This window comes from Quercus suber, unplaced genomic scaffold, assembly GCF_002906115.3.
Source record: "Quercus suber isolate HL8 unplaced genomic scaffold, Cork oak 2.0 scaffold_95, whole genome shotgun sequence".
Classification (NCBI taxonomy): Eukaryota; Viridiplantae; Streptophyta; class Magnoliopsida; order Fagales; family Fagaceae; genus Quercus; species Quercus suber.
Genome location: NW_027069560.1, coordinates 194,747 through 215,931, shown reverse-complemented (window position 1 = coordinate 215,931; position 21,185 = coordinate 194,747). Strand labels below are relative to the sequence as shown.

Genomic DNA, 21,185 nt, shown 5'->3' with positions numbered 1-21,185 from the left:
AACAAGCTGAATTCAAATTTGTTTTCCCAACTTAGAACACGTTTGACTTTAAGAAAGTACTCTCTACCATGACCTCTCTACCACCTTGCCCCACCCACATACCACCACCACCATATCCACATCCCCCTCCACTGCAGCCTGCCCAACACAGACATACATATACACCTTCACTACCACCACTACCCATACCAACATGTCATCCCTACAATCCATATCACCCCCCTTTACCTTTTTTCACCCCACCTCAATTTTTTTGGCCAACCTTTGGCCAAGGACCACCACCACCCCCCTTGATACTTGCACCCATAGATTCCCCTCACTCAAACTTACAACCCAAGTTCACCAGTACTCCCACACAGCCACCTAACGCTTCACATCCCTCAACATTACAACCCATTGTTACTCCCACACAGCCACCTAAACCTCAACAACCCAAGCCTAAACCTCAGTCAGGGGGGTTAGAGAGTTTTTCAGCTGTCTTTCATATTGATTCAAAGGTTTTTTCTTTAGCTTTTAATGGTGGTAGGATAGATTCCTATGCTATTCATGAACGACGGGGTAAGTTCCATGGCTCCATTAGGGTGGGTCGTTTGGGTTTGGATTGGATTATTGCTTGTATAGCAGATCTAGATCAGTGGAACTGTCGAAAACAACCTTTTTTCAAACGTTTACGTGAGAATTCTAAGCTTTTGGAGTTTGCCAATAGATTTAACAAGGGTGGCCTATTTGTGGAAATCTCTGAATATCACAATGGTGCAAGAAGGGGTTGCCTACGTGTTCCAGAGGGGAATAAGATAGGTGGTTGGACTTTGTTTGGAAGAAGATTACGTGACTATTTTTTGGGGAAGTCGAATGCTGGACCGGTGGAGAAGGTGGTGGCCGGAGGCGGAGAGTTTGAAAAAACAGGTGACATGCAAAATCCCCAAGTTTGGAAAAAATTAAAGGGCCACGAAAATAAAGGGAGTAATTTACGTTTTGTGAAATATCTTCCAAATATAATTGGTCAACATAATCAGTTTGAGCCTTTGGGGGGATTTGATGATGTTTCCAAAAAGGTTAGATCTGCTAGTGTGTCAACAGCTGGTAGGCCTGTCCGTTTGAGCCATTTAAAATGGACCCAGGCCCACTTTTGTTTGAAAATATCTATTGACTTAATGGGTGAGGGTAAGAGGACTGTTTCTTGGGGTAAGTTTCAGCCCACTGTAAGCAGACCTGATCAAGCCCACCAGCCCAGTTGTGAAAATGGGTCGGGCCAGCCCTCTTTGGCCATCTCAAGACACATTCAAATAGGAGATGGGCCCGAGGACTTGCAAACTTCGGAGTGGGGATTGGGGAAGGATCGGGAACTCACGAAGACGAAGAAGGGGAGATTCCAAGCTCCGGTGAGGGATTGGGTGGCTCCCCTATTGCCGATATGCACTCCGATGAGGGACCGACTCACAAGGAAGAGTCCAGGGAGTTCCAGAGCTCCGGTGCGAGACTTAGTGGCCTTTCTGTGACTAATATGAAGCTCGACGGCCATGTTTTGAGTTCAGAGGATCACGGCACTGCTGTGGAGGCAGGTTTGAGTGTCGAACCAGCACACTCTCCTGCTGTCGCTGATCAAATCGTGGACCATGGGGTTGGTTGTTTGGTTGCCGATACAGATAATGGAGATTGTTCGACAACCGTTGATGATTCTGGGTGCTCAGTTCAGGTTCAGAGCCAAGTGAGGGGGGGTTCGGACTTGTATTTTCCTATTTCTGAGGTGGGTTGTGGTTTGGGTGACTCTGAGACTCCTAGACTGATTTGGGATGCTACTTTGCTTTCGGGTAAGGGTGAGGAGGCTGTTAACCCTGAAGCTATTACACCTCTGGCTCTGTGGGACCCAAATGGTTCTTTTGATCTTGTCTCTATGGAAGATGGTTCGGATGGGGTTTCAGTGGAAGAGGTTATGGAGCCATCAGAATGGGTGAGTAGGAAGATTAGAGATTTTAGTACTTATGTGGGTTTCCCTATTGATTGCTGTGAGAATCAGTGTATTGATTTTTTTCAAAAACTTGAGAGGGTTTGGGAGCAGCAAGCAACTGCTGTCACTACTCGTCGGGTAAGCAATTCAAACCAAAAGGGGTTGAGAGAATTAAGAAATTTGTTTTCATCTATTAATTACGATGGACATTCTGGTAGAAGTTCTAGAGGCAGTTTGAAATCCTCTAGTTTGGGTTCGTCTGTTGGTAAATGAATTTAAAAATGCTGTCATGGAATGTGAGAGGTTTGAACAATCCTCATAAGAGAGATGTTGTAAAGAACCTTTTACGGGAATGGAAGTGTGATATTGTATGTGTTCAAGAAACTAAACTAGATAGTACCAGCTCTAGTATGGTTAAAAGTCTCTGGGGTAGCCCTTTTGTAGGTTGGGGGGCTTTAGACGCCATACATACAGCTGGGGGGGTCATTTTGATGTGGGACAAAAGGGTTTTTGAGAGAGTAGATTCTGTGATTGGAAGTTTTTCAATTTCTGTTGTGTTGAAGGGTGTGGTAGATGGCTTTGAATGGATTTGTTCAGGGGTTTATGGACCAACTGATGGAAGTCTTAGAGATGCTATGTGGGCAGAATTAGACTTAGTGAGATCACGGTGGGCTGGGGCTTGGTGCTTGTTGGGAGATTTCAATGTTATCCGTTATCCGGCTGAGAGACTTGGCTGTAACTCTTTTAGTCCAGCTATGTTTAAATTCTCGGATTTCATTGCTAAACATTCGCTGATTGATTTGCCTTTGGTAGGAGGTGAATATACTTGGTTTCGAGACTCTGACAGTCCTTCTATGTCCAGACTAGATAGAGTTTTGATGACAGCAGATTGGGAAGAGCATTTCTTAGATGTGACTCAAAGAACTCTCCCTAGGGTGGTGTCGGATCATTGTCCTTTGCTAGTGGAGGCAGGTGGTTTGTCTAGGGGAAAGAGCCCTTTTAGATTTGAAAATATGTGGTTAAAGGTGGAGGGTTTTGTGGATAAGGTTCGTCAGTGGTGGAATGGTTATCATTTTGTGGGACCTCCAAGTTACGTTCTAGCTTGTAAATTGAAAGCCCTTAAAAGGGATTTGAAGCATTGGAACAAGCACGTTTTTGGAGATGTAGCTTTTAGGAAAAAGAGTCTGTTGACCGAGCTCTTAGACCTTGACTTGAGAGAAGAGCTGCAGGTGTTGACTCAAGAGGATAGGGCTAGAAGATTGGTGGTTAAATCTGATATAGATTTTCTGGCTTCCTTGGAAGAGATTTCTTGGAGGCAGAAGTCAAAGGCTCTTTTTATCAAAGAAGGTGATAACAACACAAGATTCTTTCATAGAATTGCTAATTCCCATAGGCGAAACAATCAGATTAGGGGTGTGGAGGTGGATGGCTTTCTTTTTGAGGAGGAGTCAGAGGTTAGGGGTCAGGTGGTGGATTTTTACAGGAGATTATATCAGGAACCGGAAACTTGGAGACCTACTATTGATGGGTTAGAGTTTGCTTGTCTAGACGAATCTGAGAGGGCTATGTTGGAGAGAGAGTTCGAGAAGGAGGAGATTATTGAGGCCCTCAAGGAGGCGGAAGGTGATAAGGCTCCTGGGCCAGATGGGTTTACTATGGCATTCTTTCAGAAATGCTGGAGTGTTTTAGAATGGGATATATTGGCCTTCTTCAAAGATTTTCACAGTCAGTGTGTTTTTGAGAAATCTCTGAACGCCACTTTTCTGTGTTTGATCCCCAAGAAGACTAATGCAGTTAATATCAAAGATTTTCGCCCCATTAGTCTTGTGGGCAGCCTTTATAAACTGTTAGCTAGGGTGTTGGCTCATAGGCTTCGAGGAGTTTTGGATAAATTGATCTCTGACTCTCAAAATTCTTTTGTGGGAGGGAGACAAATCCTTGATTCGGTTCTGATTGCTAATGAATGCTTAGACAGCAGGTTGAAGAGTGGTATTCCTGGTGTTATAATAAAGCTGGACATTGAGAAGGCTTATGATCATGTGAATTGGAATGCACTTTTTTACCTTATGGATAGGATGGGCTTTGGGGCAAGGTGGAGTAGGTGGATTAAGGCATGCATCTCTACAGTTAAATTCTCTGTTCTGGTTAATGGATCTCCTGCAGGTTTTTTTGGTAGTTCTCGTGGTCTTCGCCAGGGGGATCCTCTGTCTCCACTTTTATTTCTTATGATTATGGAAGTGTTGAGTAGATTGTTGAAGAGAACAGAAAATGGTGGTTTTCTTTGTGGATTTAAAGCGGGATCACATAGACAGGGGGGTATCCATATTTCTCACCTTCTTTTTGCTGATGATACTGTATTGTTTTGTGATGCTTCTAGGGAACAGTTATTATACGTGCGGATGGTGTTGATCTTCTTTGAAGCTATTACAGGCCTGAAAGTTAATGTAGGCAAGAGTGAGATTGTTCCTGTTGGCGATGTTGGGGATTTGAATGGTTTGGCTCGTATCCTTTGCTGCAAGGTGGGCACTCTGCCTATGAGATATTTGGGCATGCCTCTTGGGGCACACTACAAGGATTCATCAATTTGGAATCCTATTATTGAAAAGATGGAGAAAAGGTTGGCTGGATGGAAAAGACTATATTTGTCCAAAGGAGGTAGGCTTATTTTGTTAAAAAGTACCCTATCGAGTCTTCCCACCTACTTTTTATCGTTGTTTACCATCCCTCAGGCTGTGGCTGCAAGAATTGAAAGAATTCAGAGGAATTTCCTTTGGGGGGCCTCAGAGGATGTTTTTAAATATCCTTTAGTTGCTTGGGATAAGGTATGCTTGCCAGTTGAATGTGGCGGTTTGGGAATCCGGAGTGTTGGGCTATTTAACAAGGCTTTGCTTGGGAAGTGGTTGTGGCGGTTTGGGAAAGAAAATCATAGATTATGGCGTCAGGTTATAGCAGACAAATATGGAGAGGCAAGAGGAGGCTGGTGCACTAGAGGGGTAAGAGGTGCTCACGGGTGTGGGATATGGAGGAGTATTAATGAAGGATCAGAGAAATTCTTTAGCCAGATTTTGTTTAATGTGGGGGAGGGCAGCCGTGTTAGTTTTTGGCATGACCCATGGTGTGGGCCTACTCCTTTGAAGGAACTCTTCCCTTCCATGTATAACTGCTCTGTTTCTAAAGAAGCATGTGTCTCTGACGTGGTTGTAACAAATTCAGCAGGAGGTAGGAGCTGGAATTTATTGTTTCGGCATGGTCCTTAGGATTGGCAAGCAAACACTGTTACTCTTTCTTTGAGTTTATTTACTCCTCTATGCCAAGGGGTGAGGGGGATGATCAGTTGGTTTGGAGATTGACTACATCTGGTGTTTTTGATGTGCGCTCTTTTTATAAGCTATTATCTAGTCCTCCTACTGATGCCTTCCCTTGGGAGTGTATATGGCGTACTAAGGTGCCTAGACGGGTGTTTTTTCTTATGGACAGCAGCTAATGATGGTATACTCACCATTGACAACCTTATTAAGAAAGGTCAGTTTTTGGTTAATCGGTGTTGTTTGTGTTGTTGTGATGGGGAATCAGTGGACCACCTTCTTCTTCATTGTAAGTTTTCTTATGCCTTATGGTGTGAAGTTTTTGCAGTGTTTGGGATCCATTGGGTCATGCCAAGGTCAGTGAAATCTTTTTTCTTTATTTGAAGAAACTGGTTTGGAAAGCATCTTTCAATCATTTGGAACATGGTCCCGGCATGTTTAATGTGGTTAGTCTGGCACGAACGTAATGCTCGCATTTTTGAAGACAAGGCGAGAACTTTGGAGCACATAAAATGTTTACTTTTTCGTACTTTGTTTCTTTGGGCTCGTATTTGGGAGTGTACGAATTGTACTGCTGTAGCTGATTTTTTAGTTTCTATTTCTTTTAGCTCTTGATCTTCTTGTATTTGTTTCATTGTTCATCATGTTCACCATCGTGAACATGATGCTCAATTTTTCAATAAAAGTCTTATTACCTATCAAAAAAAAATAAATGGATGGTTGCTTTGTGATTGTTTTCTTTTTCTAACCTTTAAGATTTGGTTGATCATTGCATTTTTAGAATTCAATTGTGGGTGTACCTATTGTATACACCATTGTAATGTAAACCAGCTTTATATCATGCTTATTTGTTTGTTACTCCAAAAAAAATTGTTAATTATCCCCAAAAAAAATTAAAATAAATAAATAAATAAAACCTATTCTGTTTGCATGGTACCAGAGCCCCTGTACACCCTACACCACCATCAACCATCAATTAACCATAAATCCATAATTGACTGCCGCCAACCAACAACCACCACTCTACTACAATTGACCACCAACCACTATTACCACCACTCTACTACAATTGACCACCACCTTACTACAATTGACCACCACCAACCACTATTTTACCACATTCGATCACTGCTGACTGCCAATGAACGATTGCTGACCAACTTCAACCACTATTCCATCACCCATCAATCACCACCCCAATTGGTTGCCACACTGACCATGGTAACTGCCATCTCTACTATCGTGTCACCACAATCCCATCATTGCGATCAACAACTTGAACCCAATACTGATAGTCACTCAAGAGCTTGCTTTTCCCAATCTTTGCAATTTTCCCTCGTTTGGACAATGATTGGTTAAACAAAAATTGTCTCAGGAAGATTCCATAATCGATTCTGCATTGTTACGTCGCAGGCAAGTGTTTGACTAGGCTACTATCATTAACCCAAAATTGTTTGGCCACTACTAAGTGTCTTGTTTATATTGGCTAATTGATTTCATTACACACCCATACTTTTCTTGAATGAATTTCACCATTTTTTTTTAATTATGGATGAGTTAGTAAACACGTTTCTTTTTTTTAATATAAGCATGAGCTAGTAAAACATGTTGTAATAGTATGATTTGTAATAAATGCCATGAGTCTTGTAACTCAACTGGCATCTCTTGGTGTTTCCAATGGAGATGTCTTCAAATTATCAAAAAACTATGATTTGTTATCAACTAGTTTCCTTGTTGGTCATTGAAGTTAATGAATTGGTTGTCTGACTTGTGGAGTTTATTTGGTTAATTTGTTCTCATATTTGGGAACTTTTGTATGAATGTTTGATGGTTTGTTGTCATTGAAGCCAAGAAAGAATTGGATCCTGGCCTGATTTTTTCTCTTAAACTGTTTACAATGATCTCAAATTAAGTTGACTAATAATAAATTAATAGATAAAAAGTCAACATCTATCATGTTTCTCCCTATTCCTCTACCAAATTATCCCAATTCTTTCGGGAGACAGGCCCAACACTGATTATTGCAACATATGCTGTTAGGTTTTATTCTTAAGAATATATTATGGCAGAGTATTCAAATAATGTACTATGACAGAGCAATAAAGAGTAACGAAACAACAGTGTCTAGGAAGGCAAAAGATTTGACTTTCTTAGTTATAGTGCAATCACCATGAAAAGAACTCAAACCAAGTTACCTGAGTTTGGTGAAGATTGTGAATCCACCTTGTCAACACTATGATACGTGATATGAATTTTTGGTTGATCAATCAATTTCATATCTGGAATCAGAAAATCTGGACCTTGTGGGAAGAATTTATCATTGATTTGATTCAACATACTCCACAAAGATGACATCCATGGATCCAGTGCAGCCTCATACCTTTGAACAGAAATCTATCTTCAGTAAACTTAACACTATCATAATTATGTGGCATGCAGAAATACTTTTGTTTCAATTGGAAAAGACTGCACTTTTTCTTTTTCTTTTTTGAGAAAGTAATATATCATCTAAATGAAAGATATGTTTTTTTTAGTAAGTTACACATGCACATTCGCTCAATGAGTCTTGAACCCACTACCCCCAGCCCCTCCCCAACCCCATTCTATTATTATAAGGGGCGGAAATACCATTGAGACGGTTTATTGACATCTAAATGAAAACATGATATGCACAAGCACAAAACCGTCAATTGGTTTTTACTCATCATTTTGAAGTTCAATATGTTAAGAATCCACTTGTGATGAAAGGGAACATAAAGTAGTAATTAAGAGTATTATGGGATCATTCCACTTACCTATATGGAACAATAAAGCAAGAAATTGTAAGCCAAAAGACTTGACAAAACATCAACGGGGAAAAAAAAAATCTATAATTCAATGTCATCTATTCCAAGGGGTAAGTAAAGATTCGATCTGATGCAGGACAAAAATAAAGGAACAAGAAAATTAAAGGATAAACCTAAGAATCAGCACTTAGGTCTCCTGGAATCAGCATCAAGCTAAACCCTTAGGAATCAACACCTAAGGATCCTTAGGAATCAGCACCTAACAACTGGAAAAATATCCAATCTGAATTTTCATTTATCACGTCTATTGCAAAATCCAAATAAATGAGTCTCTTATATAGAGCTAGAGATAAAGATAACAACATACCAAAACTAATCCTAACCGAACTCAAATACAAATACTTATCTAATCTCAAAAATAAACAAAGGAATCCTAAACAAAACCAACTACATAAGAAATCCAATCTAATTAGGTGTGCTGTCCTCATCTCTCTCTCTCTCTCTAAAATATATACACACACTAACAGCTATCATTACTTGGGAGGATGTATATGTTTCAGTTAAATTGATCAATACAAGATGTGTTGTCCACAGGAGTGGACATGTCCAATGATCACATCATATATTGGTTATACTTCATAAGCAGCCTTTAGCTGGTCTCAATTAATTCTGCTACATCTAAAGAAACCAAAAAAAAAAAAAAAATCCATGATTCGGGTTGGTTGCCGACTATCATCCAGTAAGAATTCAATGAGGGTCATTATCATTCTGTAAGTTTAAGCAAAATTATGTTCATTAGTATATTCCAGCAGAAACATACCCTGAGGGATGCTGGTCATCTCCCAAACCTTTTTCAACAATAGCCATTGCCCCAAGGTCTGAAAGTCTTTTGTCAAGCTTCTTAGAAACAAACTGCAGCAATTAAGATACAAGATAAATTCCTCTACTAAATTTTTATTTAAATAACATTTATAACCACACAACAGAGACATAATTTGCAGAACAATATTCAGGAAATTTTAGCACTAGACGTAAAATCAAACAGCTAAACAAGTTAATTACAATGATCTAACGAAGATAATAAAAGACATTTTTTTATATGAATAGTAAAATATATATTGCTGTTATATGAACAAACCATTAAGCTTGCAAACCATGGATAAATATAAATAAATCTTTCTATCAAGATGGTAAAAAAAGATAAAGGCTCAAATAGTAAGCCCTTCATGTGGCATGCTTGGATATGAAATTTCTACTTTTTGATGCTCATAGATTTCAGATGGAAAAATCAAAACCTTCCATTTAGTAGTTGGCTCTCGACATCAATATATGAGCTCTCAATTGGAGTGAAGGAAATGGGAAAAAGCAAAAACAAAGAGAAAGAGGTTATAAAGTAAATATACATATATACATATATAGGTCTATTAATACACTGCAGAAGAGGGGAGAATAAAAAAACTTCACAATTTTTATAGCATGGTGATTGATAACATAAATTGCATAACAAACCCACAGATGTCAACCTTTATCTATTTTCTAAATAATAAATAAAACACTAGAAATTATTACATTATATTTCTGATAACCAGAATCACCCAAACCAAACACAGCATAGCGAACACCTTCCAGCCAATGCTTACTTAAATTTCTTTGCAGAAGAAACTTCCAAAAGACCTACATAAAAATGAAGGGAGATCAGAAGAAAAGGAAAAGGAGAGGGGTTGGCCTAAATATAGAGGTTTTGGCCTCTCCCAAAACAGAAACAATAATATTCATAGTAACTCGATACCAACCTTCATGGAATCTGGTGTATCTCCCTGGCCTGTGGTAGAAACAACAAAAATTATAGTGTCTTCATGAGGTAAGGAACTCTGAGACAATAAACAAGTAACATGCTAATAAGAAATGCATTCAAGACATCATAGGAAGTACCATGATGATTTTTTAACAGAAGGCATGGGTTTTCATTACTTAGTAGTAGAAAATTATACATATCACTTGCAACAGTCGGCACTAAGAATTCAGGAAAGACAGAAATTATTCTCCTTTTAGGAAAAAGGAAAAGAAAAAAACTCTGAGAAATCTCCTTTGGAACTCCACTAAAAATGTCAAAACATCATGCACAAGGTGAAATACTGCAAATCCTTACTCAATACTCCTCCACAAGATGACTACCTTATCACCCTCAATACAATGCATGTCATCTCCATCCACTTACTCTCTCTAAGGCCAACCAAGTGGGCTACAATCTCAGCTCAATCTGAACAGAAGAGGAGAGCTAGGTTTGTGATTATACTTTGAAGCAATATGCAAACAAGGATTGAATATTAGACTCCTTTACTAACAAGTTGAACAACCAGATGTCAATGCATAATATAAAACTCTATGAGGCTTCTCCATTAAGGTAAGATCCTCAAGGTTGGGTCCTCAATGATCTCATGGTTTTCATATTTGGCTGGAAATGATTTCTAGCCTTTCTAGACTTCAATATTCGGACAACAGGGAGTAGATCCCTGAGCTATAGAGAGTCTTTAATTCTATAGGATTTCTGTTAACATTTCATTCTCCTTAATGAGGATTATTCTTTGGATGTAATTCATGCTTTTTTGCTGTTTGACAATGGAAGAATCATTTTTTTCAAGTAACAAAATTTTATTAGAAGAAAAAAACAACTTCCAGTACACCAAAAGTGTGCTTAGAGAGCAACAGCATAAAGAAAAGGTACAACTATCAATCAAATCTAACAAAGTAGAATAAGAATGGCTGGGTAAAGCAGCCGTCCAATCAAACAAAACACGTATAGAATCATATTCAACTTCGTTGCAGTCCTCTCAAAGCCTTCAAATGCTGTAGGATTACACTCCCTCTAGAGAATCCACATAAGGAACGAAGGTGCTGCAATCCAGACAGCACTGTCTAGCATATCTCACCTTCCAGCACGTCGCCAAACACCAAAGGACTCTGTGCAGCATAACCTACTGCACCCCGAATAAACAAAACAGAAGGGACAACTCACTAGCGCACTCACAATATAGCAATAGATGATCAACCATCTCCCCAGCCTTCTTCTTCCTTTTTTTCTTTTTTTCTTTTTTTGATAGGTAATCAAAGATTTATTGCATAAAAAGGACATCATGTTCACAATGGCAAACATTCTAAGCTTAAAATGCATACAAGTAACTCAAGAAGAGATACAAACAAAAAGGAGAAAATTAGAAATAGAAATACATTGTGTAAAACCCCAAATTCTACCCCACTAAAATAAAGTCCCAACTCTTTCTTTAAAAAATAAAAATAAATAAAGTCTCAACTAGTATAGGCTTCAAAAGATCTACAGATCTCACAATATCTTCAAAAGTACAATTATTACGTTACCGCCAAATTAACCACATAAGACAAGCTGGAACCATATTCCAAATATTAGAGGAATACTTCCTCAGCCAATTCCACCAACCAAAAAGAAGGGAGGCCATTGCCTTCAACATCACCCATTGGATCCCAAATATCAAAAAAAACTTCACTTCACAAAACATAAGCAAACTTACAATGGAGTAGAAGATGATCCACAGTTTCCTCATCATACCGGCACATGCAACACCAATTAACCAAAGGTAGGCATCTTTGAACAAGATTATCGATGGTAAGAATACGACCCCTAACTGTTTTCCATAAAAAGAAAGACACCATTTTAGGTACCTTTATACTCCAAATGCATTTCCATGGGAAAGAGATAGAAGGAGAACCATCCGGAACAGCTAAAAAAATTATAATAAGAGCAAACATCAAAAACACCATAACGATTCAACTTCCAAGTCAAAGTATCATCTCCCTCACCCCTTGGCATATTGGAGTAAAGATGCTCAAGCAGAGAACGTACTCCCTCTACCTCCCTGTCATGAAAAGCCCAATGGAATTGTAAATTCCAACTCCATTACGCCCTTCTAAAGTAGAAACAACCAAATAAAAAATCCAAGTTTCTTTAGACACAGAACAAGCAAAAATATCCGGATAGAGATCCTTTAGAGGGATAGGCCCATTCCAGGGGTTGTTCCAAAAACAAACACAATGGCCTTCCCCCACAACATACTCAACTAGTCCAAAGAAACTCTCAACTCCTGCTCTAATTCTTCCACATTCCACAACCATGAGTCCCTCGAACATCCCTAGTACACCAGCCCCCACTACCCACTCCATATTTGGTTGTTATAACCTGACACCATAACCTGTGAACTTCTTTCCCAAAGCGCCATAACCACTTACCAAGCAAGGCTTGGTTAAGCAACCCCACCCTCCATATCCCCAAGTCACCTACCTCCATCGGTAAACAAACTTTATCCCATGTGACTAAAGAATATTTAAAGACTTCATAAGTAGTCCCCCAAAGTATGCTACCTTAAGAGGGACTTTATCCTTCCAAATACTCTTCCAAGGAAAACAATGTCCTTCAGCTGTATAAAATCTCTATAAAAGGAATTAACCTCAAATAACCCACTCTTTGACATCAGTTCTCATACATTTCTAACTATTTGACAAAATGACATTCTAACATTCCACCATGCTACTTAGATAATGTACATTACAGCTAGCAGTCTGTAGAAGCATCCTGCCGTGATCAAATCAAGCCTGCTTCATTTAGTAAAAGCTGAAATTTCCTTTTAGCACAGATGTTTCCACTATCCCACCCCAAGACACTTTATAATCCAACCTATGTTGCTTAATGTGCAGGTCACGCTTTCAGACTCAAACTCAATACGCTGTAATGTGGGGTTGATTCAGATGCCAAAACCCATATCACCAAGCCACATAAGCAGCTTCCCCTTCCCCCTTTTACTATTTGAGAATTGAGATCATAATCGCCAAACACAACACAGAGATTATCTCATTCTGTGTGTATGTGTGTGTGTGTGTGTGTGTGTGTGTGTCTATATGTAGGATACAGTTCAAAAATTACATCAGCCTTAACTCGTTCACAATTTTTTTCCGATAATCAACTCATTTACAATGAGTTGAAAGTGTTACACCAAGTAAAAAAAAAACTTGAACCAAGTGAACCCATTGTTCGATTGGCATAGACATAGTAACAGGCTCAAGCCTAAAACTCAAATTCAACCAACTAAAACAAAACAAAACAAAACAAAAACAACAAGATTCTGAGTCTAAAACTGTCTGTTTCTTTTTAATCCTTAACATTCAATAGCCAGACTTAGCTTTGAAAAAAACAAAATTAAAAGAATGAAAAGTAGAGAAACGAAGGAAGACATACAACGTCGTATTCGTCGATGGAAAGGAGAATAACTGGGCAACCTCGGCGCTCGGCTTCTCGAGCCACACGCTCAGCCGCATCCAACGCATTACCGGTTTGTGTAGCGTATAGTATCACTAGTTTCGGTCGTCTGTCTTCCATGCTCCTCTCTCTTTGAGAGTTTCTGAACAAAACCACACGAAAAGGTGTGTGGTTTCGTCCTTTTACTTTGTTATTATTATGGGTTGGGCTTAGGCTTAGGCCTAGAGCCCACTTTCTTTTCTTTTTCCTTTTTTTAACATGGAGCCCACTTTCTTGGATTGAGTTGTTTTACGAGCTATCTGGGCCCAAGGTTTAGTTTATTTTCTTTATTTGTTTGTGTTGAGGCCCATGACACAAGTATGACCTCAACAAATTGTGAAAAAAAATGCCACGCAGCATATCTCGAGAATTAAGACCGTGAGCATTATTAAATCAAAAATTTGTCACGATTTACAAAAGGAGTGATGTCTTCAGGCACCTCCTCCAACCAAAACAAAGGTTTTAACAAACCTTTTGATTTTTTTGGCTAAATGATGAGCTACAGAATTATCGTTTTACATGAGAGAAATAAATAAAGCTAAAATCAAGCACAGCCAACCGCGAATCTTCAATTATGTGACCGCAACCTACCATACAGGCTACAGCAACCTTTGGAATTGATGAAATCAATGACCATGGCCAAATCCCCTTCAACTTCAGCTTCAGTAATACTAAGTTCTCAAGCAAAAATTACAACCCTTCTCCAAGCCAAAGCTTCCATGTCCACCACCAAGTAAGGGGAGTGAGATCTTCTCTAACATTGCACCAATGACCTCCCCCTGGTTGTTACAGACAACTACACCCAAACCAGCAACAGAGATGTTCTTGAACAAAGCTCCATCGAAGTTGATTTTGAAAGGGGCATGAAAGGGGGGAATCCAAAATGCTCTGTGAGTGGGCCTAAGGAGAGGGGGAGGGAGAGGATAATCATGTACCTTATGGAATTCTCGTAGGCGATCTAATATTGAAGAGAAAATTCGTGAGCTTGGTAGGGAAGGTTGTTGAAGTTAGAGAGCATTTCTTCTGTACCACGAGCTCCAGGCCACCATAGCAAAAATCTCAGCATCAAGTGAATCTAGGAGACTAGGAATGCCAGCAAAAAGATCAACAAAATTAACAAACCTCTCTGATAAAAAAGGTCTAAATCACTGCCCTTCCCACCACACCTCCTTGACTGAAATACATCCTCGAAGAGCATGGACCACATTCTCTTGATCTTCCTTACACATCTCACACATAGAATTTTAGGTAACATGCCACTTCAAGAGATATAATTTAGTGGGCAAAGAATCGCAGCTAGCCCTCCAAATAAGATGCTTCACTTTACCATGGACATTTAGACTCTAGATTGACTTCCAAAAACCACTATAAGCAAATGGACTTGAAGAACTAGCTTATGCTTGGCAATCAGATTTGGAAAGGAGTTTATAGGCGCTCTTGGTTAAGTAAACACCCTGAGAGGTACCATGCCAAATGAGGGAGTCATCCAGTTTACAGATACTAAGAGGAATGCTGAGAATGGCTTGAGCTTCATGGGGCAAAATTTCCAGATTAACTCGATCAAATAACCAACTTGATTCCACCTCATTTATTAAAGCACAAACCTGTGTGTAACCTGGGAAGTTTCAAGACTGAGGATCAAGTAACCATTTATCCCCTTTGACCAACACATTAGTTCCATTTCCAATGCGCCAAGTAGAACCCAAAGTTATCACTATCCTTGCCTCAAAAATGCTTTGCCAAGCATAAGAGCCTCCGGACTGAACTTCATCATCCATGACTAAACAGTGGGGGAAGTATCTTGCTTTAAAAACTTTGTAAAAAGGAGAGTTTGGATTGGTGAGAAGCCTCCAAACTTGTTTACTAGGGAGAGCATCATTAAAACGTCCTAAATCCTTGAAACCCATTCCCCCCTGATTCTTGGTAAGCATAGTTTCTTCCAACGTACCTAATGAATTTTCTTGTGTTCACCCCGATATCCCTACCAAAATTTGCTAATCAGTGTTTCAATCTCATTACAAAGACCTTTTAGCAATTTGAAGCAGTTCATGGTATACATTGGCGTTGCCTAAACCACAACCTTTATCAAGACTTCACGTCCTGCCTAAGAGAGAAGCTTCTCCTTCCAACGTTGAAGCTTATGCCAAATTCTCTCTTGGATGTATATGAAGCTTTATTTCTTGCCTCTCCCTACCAACAAAGGAAGACCTAAGTATTTTCGTATTGGGCTATAGTTGGAACTCCAAGAGGTGCTTCATTTTGTCTTTCATCTAGGTGGGAACAAGTATTGGCATTGAAAAAAAGATGAGTTTTGTCCCTATTTATTTGATGTCCCAATACCTTTTCATAAGCAGCAAGAATCTCCAAAAATTTTAGACACGCATTCTCTGTTGCTTTGCAAAAAATGAGACTATCATCGGCGAAAAAAATGTGTGAGACCTTCGGCCCTTATTAACAAATAGATACTCCCTGGATAGCTTTATTACTTTCTGCTTTTTGGAGAAGAGTGTAGACCTTCTACACACAATAGAAAGAGGAAAGGCGAAAGTGGATCTCCTTAACAAAGTTCTCAAGTAGGGTGAATTTGACCACACAGCTCACCATTAACCAAGATAGAGTAGGACATCGAATGGATGTAGGCACTGATCAGAGTTATCCATTTTCCATCGAAGCCCACTCTTTTCATCAGCTTTCCAACGAAGATCCATTTCACCCTGTCGTAGGCCTTGCTCATATCCAACTTAAGAGCCATATATCCTATTTCCCCTTTCTTCTTATTCTTCAAATATTGGAGGGTTTCAACAACAACTAAGATGTTTTTCGAGTTGAGTTTTTTTGACATGAAAGCACTCTAAGTTTCCAAGACCAACTAAGGGAGAATTTCTTTCAGGCAGTTTACAATGACCTTGAAGATTATCTTATACAGAACGTTACATAGACTGATGGGCCCAAAATCCCTAGCTCTTTCTGGGGACTTAACTTTTAGAATTAATGAAATGAAAGTATGATTAATGGAAGCAGGTAAAGAGCCTGAATTTAAAACTAAAAGGGAAGCATTTATAACATCTTGACCAACAGTGTTCTAGTAATTTTTATAAAAAATAGGAGGCATATCGTCAAGCCCCAGCGCTGTGAGAGGTTTCATTTGTTTGAGAGCACATTTTACCTCTAAAGCAGTGAAATCTCTAGTCAAGCTTACAATCATCTGAGGAGTAATTCTTGCTTCCACACCACTAAGAAGGGGTCAAAACTAGTAGGATTGGAGGAGGTGAACATGTAACAAAAGTAGTCAACTAGTGCTTCCCTGATTTGAGCTTCATCTTCCATCACTAAGTCATCATCCAGACGTATCTTAGAAAAAAAAATTGTGTTTATTTCTTTGGCTCGCCTGACTATGAAAATTTCAGCCATTCTACATGTCCCCTTTACTACCATAGGCACTCCTCTTTAGCCATTAAATCACTAACATCGTCTCTTAAGGTGCAAACCGAAGTGTGATTTCTACTTGTCACAGAGATGGCCTCTACTTGTTGAAGTAGTTTCTTTTTTTTTTTTTTTTTTTTTTTTTGCCAATGCACTCCGAATATTCCCAAAAGAAAATTTGTTTGTCACAGAGATGGCCTCTACTTGTTGAAGTAGTTTCTTTTTTTTTTTTTTTTTTTTTTTTTGCCAATGCACTCCGAATATTCCCAAAAGAAAATTTGCTCCAGATTTGTAATTTTTTCCACAAGAAATCAACCTTACAAATTAGCAAATCCATTAGGTTGGTTAAGGACTGAGCATCCTAGGCTCATTGAACCACCCCTTTGCATCAATCATCCTTCATCCAAACTGCATTAAATCGGAAAAGTCTCCACTTTTTGTAGAACCTGATGTTTTCATCATCTAAGCAAACCTAAAGTGGAGAATGATCAGATAAAGACCATCAATGTGGTGGACTTGAATAGTAGGGAATTTCATAAACCAATCTAGGGCTGCCACTACCCTGTCCAAGTGGCACCAAATTACTTCGCCTTCAAACTGATTCTTACACCAAGTAAATGGGGAACCAACATACCCTAAATCTCTAAAACTGCAAGAATCTAGTGCATCTCGAAAATTTGTCATCTATCTTTCTCTTCGATGTGCTCCTCCTAACTTCTCTTCACTACGGACAATCTCATTAAAATCGCTCACATAAATCCATGGCAAATCCATCTTGAGATAGAGATGCTTGAGAGTCGCCTAAAAGTGTTCCAGTTGGAGGTTTCCGAAGCTTTATAGAACCCCATAAACCTCTAGGCGTCATCCACTCCTGGGTTAACCACGGCATCAAATGGTTAGGGGAGAAATTCATAACATCAAGGACAATATCATTCAGCCAGAAAAGAGCTAAACCTCCTCTAGTGTTGACCCTCGGAACAATAAACAAGTTATCTCACTTCAAATCACAATGAAGGTACTCCAAAAATTTCTTTGTCGAGCATGTTTCCATGAGGAAGACAATTGATAGGGTTTTGCTGTTCATCAAATCGGTTAGCTCTCGAATTGCTTGTGATTGCCCGAGACCATCCTACTTAGATAGTTCATGGGGATCAGCCACCATAGCTGATACAGGGAGAGAATCTTTTTTTTTTTTTGAGTTTGGAAGGGTGTTTAAGAGGTCTAGGGTCATCAATCTCAATTAGAGCTCTACGATAAGTCATACTTGACAAATTTGCTTTATTTGGGCTTGAGTTGCTTGGGCGAGGGAAACGATTCCAGGTGCTTTCGATGAGCCGAGTACTGGGAATGAATGGCCCACCCGGATTGGCCAAACCTAACACAGAGTGAGGATGAGGGGACAAGTCCATGGGCTTTTGAAATATCCTGAGTAGGACATAAGTTGGTATTCTCACGTCGGAAAGAGTTTTCAATAGTTGAGTTGCCTGAAGTAGAATTGGAAAGAATATCACTGTTGATATTTCGGACACTATCAAAGCCAATTTCCCTATCTAAGCATTGAATAATGTTAGGGTACATTTTTTTTTTTTTACACCTAATATTATTTAAATAACACCTATTTATTTTCAAACATCATCAACAAATTATTGGGCTTACCTAAATATTTTTTACTATTATTATGCTAGCCCACAACCATTCTTCTTTCCATCCCAAAATTGGGCTACAAATATGAAACGTTATAAGACCCAATATTTTTGTAAAGCCTAATCCCAAATTATTTATTTTATTGAGCAAGTTAAAATCTCATTCTTTTCTAAAGCCCAAGAATGTTTATGCTTAGCAATACTTGAGAAGCCCATAATTTAAATACGTGGCGAAACAATTTTATTAATGAAATTCAAATCCATAATCAAAGCCCATGATTCAAATACATGGCAAGACAATTTTATGAATTTCATGAAATTCAAATCCATAATCAAAGCCCATGATTCAAATACATGGCAAAACAATTTTATTAATGGAATTCAAATCCAAAAGCAAAGCCCATGATTCCATCTCATGGCAAATTATTTATTAAAAGCCCAGTTTTCACTAGCAACATCAAAAAGCTCAATTCTCATTGCAATATCAAAAGCCTAATTTATGTTGGCACTATTTTATCAAAAACCCAAGATTATTAACACTTGGAAAAAAAAAATACTATGTCACAATTATTTCACATAAAAGTCCAATGATGAACAATGTTTCAATTTCTTAAACATTACTATAATCTATGGCAATTACCTCTTCTCAAAAATCATGGCAATCATCTTGTAAAAGCTCATGGAAAGTTAATTACCTTAAAATTATGATATTTATCTCATACCAGATTATAAATCCATGGAATTTATATAGTAAGAACCCATGGTCACTATTTATATTACAACATTCATAATATTTATTTTCAAAACTAATGGTAACTATTCATCCTACAAGCTCATCATTTAAATTATGACGTGATTATTGAGAACCATAAACATTACTTATGATATGGAATTCATTATTTCAAAAAATAGTAAATTTTATTTACAATAGCATTTTGAAGTAATTAAGTTTATGCTGTTATTTTAAATATCACAACTCACCCATTACAAATATTTATCAAAACCCAAAATATTCACTAATAATAAGAGTCTATGAGGGATGAAAACCCAAGGTAATATGTGTCATTAATGTCCATTTTGTAGGTCCAAATATGCTATAAAAGGAGAACCAACCCAAGTAAAAAAGGGATGAACATAGTCCAGCCCACATGAGCAAGCCCAATCCAAAGAACTCCAACAAAGGCAAAGGATTGAAATAGACAACCAGCTTCCCTCTTATTAGTCCTTGACCAAGGTCTAGCTTGAGGCCTCTACAAGAGAACCAAATCCTTAAGAATGAACTAAGGGTTGTTCCATTAACTTTCTGTCACCCTCTCCCTGACGTGAACAATGCCCCGAAGTTGTACTAGTAGCTAAAGTCTAATGGGAAAGGGGACTTCATCACTTTCCTCAAGACTATATCTCTAGCGGAAGGGGAGCCATAACCAAGTTACCCAAGTCTCAACAAATCAAATTTTATTGCCAAAATGTTCAAGAAATGGTTCATGTGCCAAGCCCATGAATCCTAAGGGGGAAACTTTGGGAGCATGTGGCTTGGAGGGCAAAAAATGGACCTCCAGCAAAACCCTCTAGGTGGGCTAAAAATTTGACACCTAGCTTGGGCTATTGAAATCCTACTTCCTATGGTCCAAATCTCAGTTGCAGTACTAGCATCCTTCCTTAATGCCTGTCTTAACCTCATTGGCTGAATATAACCTCAAAGATCTGAGCATATAATGCAAGATTATGTTGATTTTACCCATGTGTGACATTGCCCAAATAGGCAAGACAGTCCAAAAGAGAATCCACCATTTATAGCCAAATCCTAGGATAATCAAGCCTGCTATTCTGCCTTCTGGTCAGTCCTATGTTTTTGGACTTTTACTAATTAATACCTAAAAGGATAAGCACATCAGCCCACAAAACACACACCAACCCTTCTGAAATCTCTGTCATTCTTACCACTTTGCCACATTTTAGCTTATAGTTTAACTCTCCCTAGCTCATAAATCATTTCCCTTGGCCCACACTCACTTAGCCTCAGACATTCCCTTTCTCTTTTCTACACATCCCAAGCCCATAAATTCTTCCTAATCAGTTATAAACAACTCCTTACCCATTAAAGACTTAGTTTTAGCATTAACTCTACCACATCATCACAAGCTTACATACCCACTTACTCACAAACAACCTATACTACCCCATTCATATCCCACATATATATTGCCCAAGAATCTTAGCTCAATATCTACTACACTGAGCTGGAATCTCTCTCCCCCTTCAAACCATGCCAAATAACCCCTTTCTTCTTACCATAGAACCATTAATTTTTACTTTTTTTTTTTTATTTTTAACTTTTGAAGGATATAATGCATTTATAACAATGGAATTATTCTCTCATATTGATACTATGATGGTTGAAAGTACAATCGACCCCCCTAACCAAGACACACAAGGACTTCCAGAAGTGAACACTTTCTTAAATTTGTTTGATAACTGACTGCTAGACTTTAAGTTTAATTTCACCCTACTGCTAGAGAATTTATTTTTCTTGTATTATCGAAACAAGACCACTAATCTACTAATTAACCATTATGAAATGTTTTATTGGGCTTTGTTGTTGTTTTGTCAAAGTGCAACCTTTATTTCTTGCTCGGATAAGCTTATCACTACACCAAAAGACTTTGGGCATTATCTCAAGAGCCTATCGTTGAGTTTCGGCTTGACTTCCCCATATTTTATTCAAAGGCATCAATTTCCTCCTTTTTTCCCTCAACA

The 21,185-nt window shown here is 38.6% G+C and overlaps 1 protein-coding gene across 4 annotated transcripts in view; it reads right to left on the bottom strand.

The window, feature by feature from the left end:
* The window catches only part of LOC112002902 (NADPH-dependent diflavin oxidoreductase 1), a 37,331-nt gene extending 23,842 nt beyond the window's left edge, over positions 1-13,489 (bottom strand). The window contains exons 1-6 of one of the 4 annotated variants that reach the window (XM_065774619.1): positions 13,303-13,489; positions 11,585-11,698; positions 9,833-9,910; positions 9,609-9,713; positions 8,860-8,951; positions 7,449-7,633 (exon numbers count right to left, since the gene is read on the bottom strand). In XM_065774619.1, the coding sequence (XP_065630691.1) occupies positions 7,449-7,633; positions 8,860-8,951; positions 9,609-9,713; positions 9,833-9,910; positions 11,585-11,698; positions 13,303-13,443 (715 nt within the window). In that variant the 5' untranslated portion in view covers positions 13,444-13,489. Of the gene's footprint in view, positions 1-7,448; positions 7,634-8,859; positions 8,952-9,608; positions 9,714-9,832; positions 9,911-11,584; positions 11,699-13,302 lie in introns of those variants that run through there. The other 3 variants (XM_065774620.1, XM_065774621.1, XM_065774622.1) reach the window with 3 other exon arrangements.
* Between the last annotated feature and the right edge of the window lie 7,696 nt (positions 13,490-21,185).